At 27.7% G+C, this 13,405-nt stretch overlaps 2 protein-coding genes and 1 pseudogene across 2 annotated transcripts; 1 reads left to right on the top strand and 2 right to left on the bottom strand.

Moving 5' to 3' along the window:
• Positions 1–4,681: 4,681 nt before the first annotated feature.
• Positions 4,682–7,558, bottom strand: LOC149061530 (uncharacterized). The gene is made up of 8 exons (XM_089215020.1): positions 7,175–7,558; positions 6,603–7,039; positions 6,393–6,524; positions 6,029–6,240; positions 5,781–5,964; positions 5,385–5,717; positions 4,910–5,250; positions 4,682–4,833 (listed from the first exon to the last, which is right to left on the bottom strand). The coding sequence occupies exons 1-8, from the start codon at positions 7,541–7,543 to the stop codon at positions 4,682–4,684; spliced, it is 2,160 nt and encodes a 719-aa protein (XP_089071146.1). The 5' UTR covers positions 7,544–7,558.
• Positions 7,559–7,750: 192 nt separating this feature from the next.
• Positions 7,751–9,332, bottom strand: LOC149061531 (uncharacterized). The gene is made up of 3 exons (XM_089218221.1): positions 9,151–9,332; positions 8,965–9,062; positions 7,751–7,920 (listed from the first exon to the last, which is right to left on the bottom strand). The coding sequence occupies exons 1-3, from the start codon at positions 9,259–9,261 to the stop codon at positions 7,797–7,799; spliced, it is 333 nt and encodes a 110-aa protein (XP_089074347.1). The 5' UTR covers positions 9,262–9,332; the 3' UTR covers positions 7,751–7,796.
• A 2,493-nt stretch (positions 9,333–11,825) lies between these two features.
• LOC149061532 (uncharacterized) lies at positions 11,826–13,377 on the top strand (annotated as a pseudogene).
• The last annotated feature ends 28 nt before the right edge of the window (positions 13,378–13,405 follow it).

Genomic DNA, 13,405 nt, shown 5'->3' on the forward strand with positions numbered 1-13,405 from the left:
AATAGTCCTCCGTCGATAGCTATGATTTTGAAATTAACTGTAAAATCTATTTAAGATCGTACCTAATTTTCATACTGTTACTACAAAAATATATTATTAAAATTAACTTTTGAATTTATAACCATATGTAGTTTTTTGGCGCTTCCATTAAATATCGAAGACACATTCACTATCACTTATTCATGGTGATATCAAAAGTATATTCCCCTGGTAGTTACATTTCTTTTCAGACGAACTAAATCGTTTGAAATTCATTTGAATTGTTATTGTACATAAATTGAATCACATCACGAATTTTACAGTTTTATATTAACGTGCTTAAATACAGACAATCCATTATGAAAACTGTATATTGTTGGGAAAAATTATATTAATTCAAGAAAATGTTGCAAAAATATATAATTATGTGTCTTATAACAGTTTGACATTATGCTTTTTTCATTAGAATTTAATCTAAATTATTTTATTAATCTATATAAATGAAATACGATGAGGGTGTATTTTAAAAACAAAATTTTGGTTTCAATGAAGGTTGGTATTAAAATCATGTATATTTATAATTACATGATATAACTTTGCCTCGAACAGAATATCAAGACATTACCTAAGTTGTACACGTGTGTCCAGACATATTAATTCGTAAATATATACAAGTGTTCTACTAGCAGCCAAAATATAAACAATATTTTTGTTTTTATTTTAATAAAATGTGCGATTAAAAGTAGATTCTAAGATGATATGATTAATGTTAATATATATATTTAATTTTCAAACCATTTAGAACCGAATACGCCTTCATCAGGAGTACCTACTCAGTACATGTTACACGTCTAGTGTTTCTGGTATTTCAATTCATTAAATGTTATATACTGTTCAACAAATGGTTTTTTCATAGAAAATGTGGTAAAAATTTTTTAGACGAATCTTATTAGTATATTATTTGTAATTCGTTCCTGCCATAGTGTATTATTTAAACTTTTTTATAAACATATCTAATGTAATAGCGGTGATGTTCATTTGTTAAATAAAAACGTGGGATATATACCAGCTAATCATTGAGATTATGAATGAAAATTGGACGATGCACACCATTGACTATGCCTACATTTGATTGCCCAACGAGTTCATATTACGCATTTAATCCTGGTACGATAAATCTTAAAATCTCAAATAGTCCTCCGTCGATAGCTATGATTTTGAAATTAACTGTAAACTCTATTTAAGATCGTACCTAATTTTCATACTGTTACTACAAAAATATATTATTAAAATTAACTTTTGAATTTATAACCATATGTAGTTTTTTGGCGCTTCCATTAAATATCGAAGACACATTCACTATCACTTATTCACGGCGATATCATTAGTATATTCCCCTGGTAGTTACATTTATTTTCAGACGAACTAAATCGTTTGAAATTCATTTGAATTGTTATTGTACATAACTTGAATCACATCACGTATTTTACAGTTTTATATTGACGTGCTTAAATACAGACAATCCATTATGAAAACTGTATATTGTTGGGAAAAATTATATTAATTCAAGAAAATGTTGCAAAAATATATAATTATGTGTCTTATAACAGTTTGACATTATGCTTTTTTCATTAGAATTTAATCTAAATTATTTTATTTATCTATATAAATGAATACCATGAGGTTGTATTTTAAAAACAAAATTTTGGTTTCAATGAAGGTTGGTATTAAAATCATGTATATTTATAATTACATGATATAACTTTGCCTCGAACAGAATATCAAGACATTACCTAAGTTGTACACGTGTGTCCATACATACTAATTCGTAAATATATACAAGTGTTCTACAAGCAGCCAAAATATAAGCAATATTTTTGTTTTTATTTTAATAAAATGTGCGATTAAAAGTAGATTCTAAGATGATATGATTAATGTTTATATATATATTTAATTTTCAAACCATTTAGAACTGAATACGCCTTCATCAGGAGTACCTACTCAGTACATGTTACACGTCTAGTGTTTCTGGTATTTCAATTCATTAAATGTTATATACTGTTCAACAAATGGTTTTTTCATAGAAAATGTGGTAAAAATTTTTTAGACGAATCTTATTAGTATATTATTTGTAATTCGTTCCAGCCATAGTGTATTATTTAAACTTTTTTATAAACATATCTAATGTAATAGCGGTGATGTTCATTTGTTAAATAAAAACGTGGGAAATATACCAGTTAATCATTGAGATTATGAATGAAAATTGGACGATGCACACCATTGACTATGCTACATTAGATTGCCCAACGAGTTCATATTACGCATTTAATCCTGGTACGGTAAATCTTAAAATCTCAAATAGTCCTCCGTCGATAGCTATGATTTTGAAATTAACTGTAAACTCTATTTAAGATCGTACCTAATTTTCATACTGTTACTACAAAAATATATTATTAAAATTAACTTTTGAATTTATAACCATATGTAGTTTTTTGGCGCTTCCATTAAATATCGAAGACACATTCACTATCACTTATTCATGGTGATATCAAAAGTATATTCCCCTGGTAGTTACATTTCTTTTCAAACGAACTAAATCGTTTGAAATTCATTTGAATTGTTATTGTACATAACTTGAATCACATCACGTATTTTACAGTTTTATATTGACGTGCTTAAATACAGACAATCCATTATGAAAACTGTATATTGTTGGGAAAAATTATATTAATTCAAGAAAATGTTGCAAAAATATATAATTATGTGTCTTATAACAGTTTGACATTATGCTTTTTTCATTAGAATTTAATCTAAATTATTTTATTAATCTATATAAATGAAATACGATGAGGGTGTATTTTAAAAACACAATTTTGGTTTCAATGAAGGTTGGTATTAAAATCATGTATATTTATAATTACATGATATAAATTTGCCTCGAACAGAATATCAAGACATTACCTAAGTTGTACACGTGTGTCCAGACATATTAATTCGTAAATATATACAAGTGTTCTACTAGCAGCCAAAGTATAAGCAATATTTTTGTTTTTAGTTTAATAAAATGTGCGATTAAAAGTAGATTCTAAGATGATATAATTAATGTTAATATATATATTTAATTTTCAAACCATTTAGAACCGAATACGCCTTCATCAGGAGTACCTACTCAGTACATGTTACACGTCTAGTGTTTCTGGTATTTCAATTCATTAAATGTTATATACTGTTCAACAAATGGTTTTTTCATAGAAAATGTGGTAAAAAATTCTTAGACGAATCTTATTAGTATATTATTTGTAATTCGTTCCAGCCATAGTGTATTATTTAAACTTTTTTATCAACATATCTAATGTAATAGCGGTGATGTTCATTTGTTGAATAAAAACGTGGGATATATACCAGTTAATCATTGAGATTATGAATGAAAATTGGACGATGCACACCATTGACTATGCCTACATTAGATTGCCCACCGAGTTCATATTACGCATTTAATCCTGGTACGATAATTCTTAAAATCTCAAATAGTCCTCCGTCGATAGCTATGATTTTGAAATTAACTGTAAACTCTATTTAAGATCGTACCTAATTTTCATACTGTTACTACAAAAATATATTATTAAAATTAACTTTTGAATTTATAACCAAAAGTAGTTTTTTGGCGCTTCCATTAAATATCGAAGACACATTCACTATCACTTATTCATGGCGATATCAATAGTATATTCCCCTGGTAGTTACATTTCTTTTCAGACGAACTAAATCGTTTGAAATTCATTTGAATTGTTATTGTACATAACTTGAATCACATCACGTATTTTACAGTTTTATATTGACGTGCTTAAATACAGACGATCCAGTATGAAAACTGTATATTGTTGGGAAAAATTATATTAATTCAAGAAAATGTTACAAAAATATATAATTATGTGTCTTATAACAGTTTGACATTATGCTTTTTTCATTAGAATTTAATCTAAATTATTTTATTAATCTATATAAATGAAATACCATGAGGGTGTATTTTAAAAACAAAATTTTGGTATCAATGAAGGTTGGTATTAAAATCATGTATATTTATAATTACATGATATAACTTTGCCTCGAACAGAATATCAAGACATTACCTAAGTTGTACACGTGTATCCAGACATATTAATTCGTAAATATATACAAGTGTTCTACTAGCAGCCAAAATATAAGCAATATTTTTGTTTTTATTTTAATAAAATGTGTGATTGAAAGTAGATTCTAAGATGATAAGGGGATTCGATACCGACCTGTTTTAAGGAGTTAAATATAGGCAATTTCTATAATACGTGCGTGCAAGACATGGTTATGTGTGTGTAGTAACTGATTATTAGTGTGAGTGACTCCCGCACCACCACTCATCTCATATAAGTGTATTGTATATGTTGGTAATTACGAGTATTTATTATCGGCGACATGAGTAATTGGGTAGCCCGGAGCATACGACACGATTGATGTCAATAATAATTCGATAACGATAAGAACCTGTTAAACATTACATAAACAATAAAACAATCAAAATAGTTGGCTGTAGAGAAAAATAATTATTTTTATTTTTAATATTTTTATTTAAAATATAGTATACATATATATAAAAAAATAATCTATTGTAGTAGGGCTGGAGTCAAACAATAGTCATAATATAAAACTAAAATAAAAAATTACATTTTTATAAATTCAGCCCAGTTCTTAGGGGAAGTCCTCGGTCAAACCGGGAGTCGATAAGTTCAGGAAGTAAACATTCCATGTAAAATTTCTCTAACTGAGGTTCAATTTTTTTCCAGAAATCATAATTTTTATATATTTTATCAATTACCATCCCTATATACCAACATTAGAATCATCAATATAAATTAAATATTATTTATTAGAAATAGTTAATTTATTAAAACAATACCTTTAGGTGTCCACACAACAAAGTAACAGTAGTTTCTTTCTGATATTTCCAATTGCCCCTGTACTTGAAAATAATAATTATGTGTGGTTTTCAATTTCAAAATTCCATTTTTAAGACTCATAAAATTTAATTTTTTATTTTCAAAAGCTTCTTCTGGTGTCTTATCTTTAATGGAGGCTGGACATTTAATCTCCACTATTCCATCTTTATCAATTAAACCATCGGGGCTAGCTGCCAAAAATGTTAATTTTTGATGTACAAAAAGACCACAAGGCTGAATATTTACACCTAGTTTAATTTCTAAACATTTTTTCGCAATCGGCTCATTTTCAATTCCATATCTAAACGAAAAAGCTAGGTGTCAATTAATAATTATTATTTAGAAGTAAATAATAAATAATTAATATTTAACTTTATTTATTTATTATCATGTACTCGTATTTATAATTGATAAATTAAATAAAAAATAAATAACCTTGTAGCAACATTGCCGGAAAATAGCTCATACAATATATATTTGACAGTATTTGCCCGAGAAGTAGTAGCTCTAAGTTTTGAAATTTTTCCGAAATTTGATGCTGTGAGACGCATTTTACGTTGTCTCCGCCATTCGTCACTACTAGATTGATCTACAGTTCTCCTTTCTAATACATGAATTTCATCTGAAGTGAGCTTTAATTTACTTAGAAAATCTACTTTTTTTTTTTCATATTCAGTGAATGGCATGTCTACAATTTGATTTTCAGTTTGAACTGCACCATAGTCTTCATCAGGCCCTTGTGAAATAATTTTCTTTTTATTTGCGTTTCTATAAATATTATGTTTATGTTATTATTTATTTTCAGTAAATATTACTATTTACTACACAAACCTTAATTGACTAAAAATTAAACGTCTTTGGGAAGACTTATTTCGACGTTGAATACTTTTGTTGATATACTGTTTTGTGTACATTCCGGGGCTTTGGTTGGTGGCTTTTTTGTGGAAGTACCTTATATAACTAGGTCCATAGTTATATGCTGAAACTGCTATATTACAGCGAGATTGGTAGGATCCTATCAATGATATATAAATTAACTATAAAAACAATCTATTAATTTGTTTGTCTCTCACTCTTACCTCTTAAAGAATAATTTATACGTTTACCACCGACATATTTAGCTACGATGCTATTATATCCTTCAACATGATTATTATTTACAAAATGAATAAGACTGTCTGAATGATGCACTACTAAATTTCTTGCTGCTAAAATATTCTGCCATAATCCATATTTTTCCATTTCAGATACATAGTTTTGTTCGCCAAGTTTGGGTCCATTACAAAAATAGCTAAACATTTAGACTTATTAATAAAAAACAAAATTACTGTTAAAATAATGAAAAAACGAATAGGTATTTATGTATTTACTACATTATAATTTAATCAAAACTTATCTGATATAAGTATATAAATACAATTTATTTTTTAATGAATTTTATACCTAGCGCATTTATCATGTGAACCAAAAACATGATATGGACCGTTTTCTATGTCTTCTTTTAAAAGAGTAATTTTATAATTAAGAGGTACATCTAGTTTTGTTCTATATTTAATTGCATTTGTTACAGCACACCTATAAAACAATAACATAAACAAAAGTTCATTTTTTTAAATACTTAAAATAATGTACAAATTATAAACAAAATTATACCTCAACTTTAAACGCTTGTCTTTTAAAACTTTCCGTAAGACTCCAGGAACCACATCCCCCCTTGAACTTTTTCTTCTAGTAGTAATTTCTACAATGCGATTAATATAGTTTCTAAGTATATGGTTGGCGCATTCAATTTTTTTTACGTCTATATCATACAGTGCATATGGGTTTGCCAAAATAATTTTTTTTAAAACACTCGAATCTCCGTCTCCTATGAGCTTGTGATAAATTAAACCATGCATAGCCATACTTTGTCGAAAACCTTCTAAAATGATGTCCGACTCCATAGCTGTACTGGTACTATCCCAATTTTTATAACAAACGTGTTCTGTAGGTTTTTTATTTATTGAAGAAGCTTTCATACAAACTGAACAATATTTATTTCGAACTCCGATAAATAAGACCTGTTTTGTCCGATAACCAACAATGCACGCCTAAATCAAATAATAAATATACAATTATATAATATTGTCAATTGTTATAAAATAATATTATATATTACTATAATTTTTATATATTTGTCAATTTTATTTTGTCATTTTAGATAAATTATTAAAATAATAGCTTACCACACCAGATAATGCGTTATAATTATGTTTGTAGGATCTTTTTGACCACGCACCATCTGCAACGACAGTTATCAAGGGTATACCGTCGCTATTTACATCCCCATTTTCTATCGCTAGTCGAGCTTCTTCCTTACCAGCCGCTACAATTGATTCCCATGCTATCATTTCTGTTTTATTTGCTACATATTCATGCACTCTTTGGTATTTTGTATTAGACATACAAGACATATCTAAAATCGCAGAAAATTGTTCCAATTGGGAGTGACCTTGTCCTGTATTTAATGTAGCAGTAACAACTGCGTCATTAACGGTTAATTTGTCATTTAAGGTTGGAGATTCGGAATAAATTATTTCTTTTTTATTACACATTGAACATTCAAAATAAAATTCAGACAAATATCCTTTGCAAATTTCATGTGTAAAAATTAGATCTTTAAATGAACAATTAAATGGTGTGTGGTAAACTGCTGAAATAGATTTAAAAAGATAACTTATGTCGACTATTCTTCGACCACTTAATATGTTATCATTATTCATTATTTTGAACTCTAAAAAATAATTAAATATTTAGATTACTGACTATAGTTACTTATAATATTAAACACACTATTTCATGTTTTATTTACCTTAAAGTCGAATCGTTATTTGACGTTACGGTACTGAGGCTGAATGTTGGTTTTAGTATATGCTGTGAAGCTTCTGGCGATAGTGGATAAAAGTCCATACTTATGCTATCAGAATTTACCCTTTAATTATCATAAAAAATTTTATTGGTAAAACTAAAACGTATGCCTAACATAATAAAATAAATGAAATCATTTTGTTTCATTTTTCAAGCTATTTTAAACATAAACAAAAAAGTTATTATAATATAATATAATAATATAAATATTAAACATTTCGTCCAAATATGAATTTAAAATGTCTGTAAAAAAAAACTTTATTTATGTATTTTTTAGATTTTTTGGTTACAGTATGAACTATTTATGAGAATCTTTGTTTTAAATTTGTAATCCTTAGTTATAATAACTGAACATTTTATAATTTTTTAATTACAGTGATTGATAATTTTCGATATTTTGATAAATTTTGTCAAAATTTGAACTTCAAATGCCTATAAAAAAAATGTATGCCTATGTATTTTTAATATTTTACGATTGCTATTATAAAAATGAATCAGGAGCCTCGTATTAAATTTTCAAGCTTTTTCACCCAACAAATAAAATTTTATAGAAAAAAAAAACTAAAAATATTGAAAATTGACGATTTTGTCTGTAAACAGCTCAAAAAGAGTCAAATTATTTTGAAAATTAAATGGTGTATAGAATATGCTAATATAAACATTCAGTCAAAATTTCATGTACCTACGGTCATTTTTTTAAGAGTTACGTCAAAAACCAAAATCGATATTTCCGAAAACAGATTTTGTGTAAAAATTCCCGTTTTTCCTTAATTTTTCTTTTGTTTTTCACGGCGCTTTTGAAAACTACTGGAACATTTTTGATCCCCCAAAGTACCAACTAGATTCACTTTCCTATCAGAAAAGATACTATTTAAGAAAATCCAACCACTTTTACCTACTGTCCTAAAAGGTGATGACAGACACAAAAAAAAAAAATAAAAAATAAAAAAAAAAAAAAAACACTCATCATTGTAAAATCAATACATTCTTCGTTCCACTCAGAATCTAAAAATGTAACCAATGATAATGTGGTCAATTTACCACTATTGGCAAAAAAAATGATATTCACATAAATTGGAAAATAATACTTATTAATAATTAGTCTTACTCAGCAATCGAAGATTCATCGGAGTGCAAATCATTTATTTGATTTTCGTCAATATTATTTTGATTTTCATTCGGACAAGTTACAGAATCAGTGTTTTCCTACAAAAAAAAACCATAAAAACACAAAAGTACATTTTTTCTGAATTGTATACCGCATTTTACAAATTTCAAACTATATCTGACTTACCGTTTGGTTTATACGATTTGTTCGCCATTTAGTAAGCGATTCAATAAATCCTTTATTCTTTTTTCTTTTTGACAATCTTACTTTTTTTTTTCTTGTCGATATGTCGTTCATTTTTTAAAGCACGTATAATTTAAATATATAAAACAATATAATGATAGTACAAAGAAAACGAATAAGTTGTAACTAATATAACATTATAAACCTGCAGTATTATAGGATAGGATCAGTGATCATAGACAAAGTAGGTAATATAATATACTAATAATATTATAATATACAATTAGATTGTAATCGCGAAATCGTAATCGTTTATAGTTTATTATTAAATATTAGGACCGGTTGTAAACTTATAAATAGTTATTTCTCTTATGACGGTGTTAGTAGAAATAAGCACTCACGCACGCTCATACACATGTCAACGCGTACAACGTCGCGCGCGCGAGGAAATTAAATCGACCGTTTTTTCGACTAAAACATCCAATCTTTTGTCCATCATTCCAATGGACCTAATAATGCAATACAACTTTTAAAAACTGATTTGAATTCGTTATCATGTCTTCTTGAGATCGGCCGAGCCACTTTTTCGAATTTACAATTTTAATTCAGTATAATTAAAACTTACAATTTTTTAAATTTCACAATTTCTAAATCCATATTATAAAGATTAGGGGCCGAAATTTTAAAAAGTGGCGTGGCCGATCTCAAGAAGACATAATAACAAATTCAAATCAGTTTTTAAAAGTCTTATCGCATTATTAGGTCCATCGGACTGATGGACAAAAGATAGGTATGTTTTAGTCGAAAAAACGGTCGGTATTGAATTCCCTTAATATATATATTTAATTTTCAAACCATTTAGAACTGAATACGCCTTCATCAGGAGTACCTAATCAGTACATGTTACACGTCTAGTGTTTCTGGTATTTCAATTCATTAAATGTTATATACTGTTCAACAAATGGTTTTTTCATAGAAAATGTGGTAAAAAATTCTTAGACGAATCTTATTAGTATATTATTTGTTATTCGTTCCAGCCATAGTGTATTATTTAAACTTTTTTATAAACATATCTAATGTAAGAGCGGTGATGTTCATTTGTTAAATAAAAACGTGGGATATATACCAGTTACTCATTGAGATTATGAATGAAAATTGGACGATGCACACCATTGACTATGCCTACATTAGATTGCCCACCGAGTTCATATTACGCATTTAATCCTGGTACGATAATTCTTAAAATCTCAAATAGTCCTCCGTCGATAGCTATGATTTTGAAATTAACTGTAAACTCTATTTAAGATCGTACCTAATTTTCATACTGTTACTACAAAAATATATTATTAAAATTAACTTTTGAATTTATAACCAAATGTAGTTTTTTGGCGCTTCCATTAAATATCGAAGACACATTCACTATCACTTATTCACGGCGATATCAATAGTATATTCCCCTGGTAGTTACATTTCTTTTCAGACGAACTAAATCGTTTGAAATTCATTTGAATTGTTATTGTACATAACTTGAATCACATCACGTATTTTACAGTTTTATATTGACGTGCTTAAATACAGACGATCCAGTATGAAAACTGTATATTGTTGGGAAAAATTATATTAATTCAAGAAAATGTTGCAAAAATATATAATTATGTGTCTTATAACAGTTTGACATTATGCTTTTTTCGTTAGAATTTAATCTAAATTATTTTATTAATCTATATAAATGAAATACCATGAGGGTGTATTTTAAAAACAAAATTTTGGTTTCAATGAAGGTTGGTATTAAAATCATGTATATTTAAAATTATATGCTATAACTTTGCCTGGAACAGAATATCAAGACAGTACCTAAGTTGTACATGTGTGTCCAGACATACTAATTCGTAAATATATACAAGTGTTCTACTAGCAGCCAAAATATAATCTATATTTTTGTTTTTATTTTAATAAAATGTGCGAATAAAAGTAGATTCTAAGATGATATGATTAATGTTACTATATATATTTAATTTTCAAACCATTTAGAACTGAATACGCCTTCATCAGGAGTACGTACTCAGTACATGTTACACGTCTAGTGTTTCTGGTATTTCAATTCATTAAATGTTATATACTGTTCAACAAATGGTTTTTTCATAGAAAATGTGGTAAAAAATTCTTAGACGAATCTTATTAGTATATTATTTGTTATTCGTTCCAGCCATAGTGTATTATTTAAACTTTTTTATAAACATATCTAATGTAATAGCGGTGATGTTCATTTGTTAAATAAAAACGTGGGATATATACCAGTTAATCATTGAGATTATGGATGAAAATTTGACGATGCACACCATTGACTATGCCTACATTAGATTGCCCAACGAGTTCATATTACGCATTTAATCCTGGTACTATAATTCTTAAAATCGCAAATAGTCCTCTGTCGATAGCTATGATTTTGAAATTAACTGTAAACTCTATTTAAGATCGTTCCTAATTTTCATACTGTTACTAAAAAAATATATTATTAAAATTAACTTTTGAATTTATAACCATATGTATTTTTTTGGCGCTTCCATTAAATATCGAAGACACATTCACTATCACTTATTCATGGCGATATCAATAGTATATTCCCCTGGTAGTTACATTTCTTTTCAGAAGAACTAAATCGTTTGAAATTCATTTGAATTGTTGATAATTATTCATTTAATGATATTTATGAACTAAATTTATTAGTTAATGTTGATGGTTTACCATTGTTCAAAAGTTCATCTGGTCAAGTGATTCCAATTTTAGTTACAATAATCAATATACCTCATTTAAAAAAAATTGTTTTGCCAGTTGGATTGTATTATGGATTAGAAAAACCAAGTGATATGAATATTTTTTTAGATTCATTTATTTCAGAAATAGTAGAATTATCGCAGCATGGTATAACAAACAGTAATGGTATATTATTTTCTATAAAAATTGTTGGTTTTGTTTGTGATGCACCAGCTAAAAAAGATTTACTAGGTATAAAGGGGCACGGAGGATATTTTTCATGTTCGTGGTTCTACAGTCAGCCGTAAAAGGGTATTTACAGAATTAAATTGTACAGCCAGAACACATGAAGATTTTATTAACTGGGCTGATTCTAATTATCGTCTTCGCGATACTGCTTTAGTTAGAATTCCTGAGATTCATTTTGTAAATTCATTTATATTAGATCCAATGCATTTAATATATTTGGGAGTTATGCGAACTATGCTAACAACGTGGTACCAGGGGACTCTTCCATATAAATTATCACAGCAGTTAATTAAAAAAATATCAGATTTTATGGAAATCCAAAATCTTCCAGAAGAATTTATAGGAAAACCAAGAGCTTTAAAGTATCTTCTTCGTTGGAAAGCTACTGAATTTCGTTCATTTTTATTATATACTGGACCAGTTGCCACAAGAGGAGTTTTAGACAGAGACAAATATAATAATTTCATGACATTAAATGTAGCAATTTCCATTTTACTTAACCCAAATAGTTGTGGTGATTTAGATTTGCGAAACTATGCTAGGCAATTACTAATGCATTTTGTTCAATCATTTATTAAAATATATGATGAAAGTTTTATTACACATAACTTTCATGGATTGATCCATTTGGTTGATGATGCTGATTATTTTTCATCGAAAATAAATGAATTTACATTGGATAAGATCTCAGCATTTCCATTTGAGAATTACTTACAAAAAATTAAGTCGATGGTTAGAGGTAGAAATAAGCCCCTAGAGCAAATTGGAAACCGAATGGCAGAACTGTTTTGTGATATTAGTTCGTCATTTCCATCCTTGAGAACTCTGAATCAACAGTTTCCTTTATTATCTCATATTCATTATAATAATGGTGCATTACCTCTTAAATGTGTGGGTCTCCAGTACAAGGAAATACATTTTCCTAATTTTAGCTTAAAAATTGAATCCCCAAATAACTGCTGTGGTCTAGAATGTGGAGACATAGTCATGGTAGAAAATATATGTCATTCTATTGATTTAAACTGTACTGTAATTATTGGTAGAACATTTTTAATCAAACGAAACTTTTTTGAAATTCCTTGTAGTAGCTCATTAATAGGTGTTTATGAAGTTGAAAAATTATCAGAGCCTGAATTGTGTCCCATTTCATTTATTTGTAAAAAATATGTGTATTTCAAGCATAAACATAATATTTATGTTGTTTTCCCCCTATTGCATACAGCATAAATAATACAACAAGCTAATTTTTAATTTT

The sequence above is a fragment of the Diuraphis noxia genome, unplaced genomic scaffold (assembly GCF_037042655.1).
Source record: "Diuraphis noxia isolate RWA-SAM2 unplaced genomic scaffold, SU_Dnox_SAM2 contig0001, whole genome shotgun sequence".
NCBI classification, from domain to species: domain Eukaryota; kingdom Metazoa; phylum Arthropoda; class Insecta; order Hemiptera; family Aphididae; genus Diuraphis; species Diuraphis noxia.

Bases quoted from the DNA above. Each gene is read 5' to 3' on its own strand.
- LOC149061530 (XM_089215020.1), bottom strand. From the start codon at position 7,543: ATGTGTAATAAAAAAGAAATAATTTATTCCGAATCTCCAACCTTAAAT. The intron at 6,525-6,602 runs GTATAATTTTGT...ATTGTTTTATAG, and splicing joins GACAAGCGTTTAAAGTTGAG to GTGTGCTGTAACAAATGCAA. The intron at 5,718-5,780 runs GTTTGTGTAGTA...TAATATTTATAG, and splicing joins TTAATTTTTAGTCAATTAAG to AAACGCAAATAAAAAGAAAA.
- LOC149061531 (XM_089218221.1), bottom strand. From the start codon at position 9,261: ATGAACGACATATCGACAAGAAAAAAAAAAGTAAGATTGTCAAAAAGA. The intron at 9,063-9,150 runs GTAAGTCAGATA...TTTTTTTTGTAG, and splicing joins CAAATCGTATAAACCAAACG to GAAAACACTGATTCTGTAAC. The intron at 7,921-8,964 runs GTAAGACTAATT...TGATAATTAAAG, and splicing joins GATGAATCTTCGATTGCTGA to GGTAAATTCTGATAGCATAA.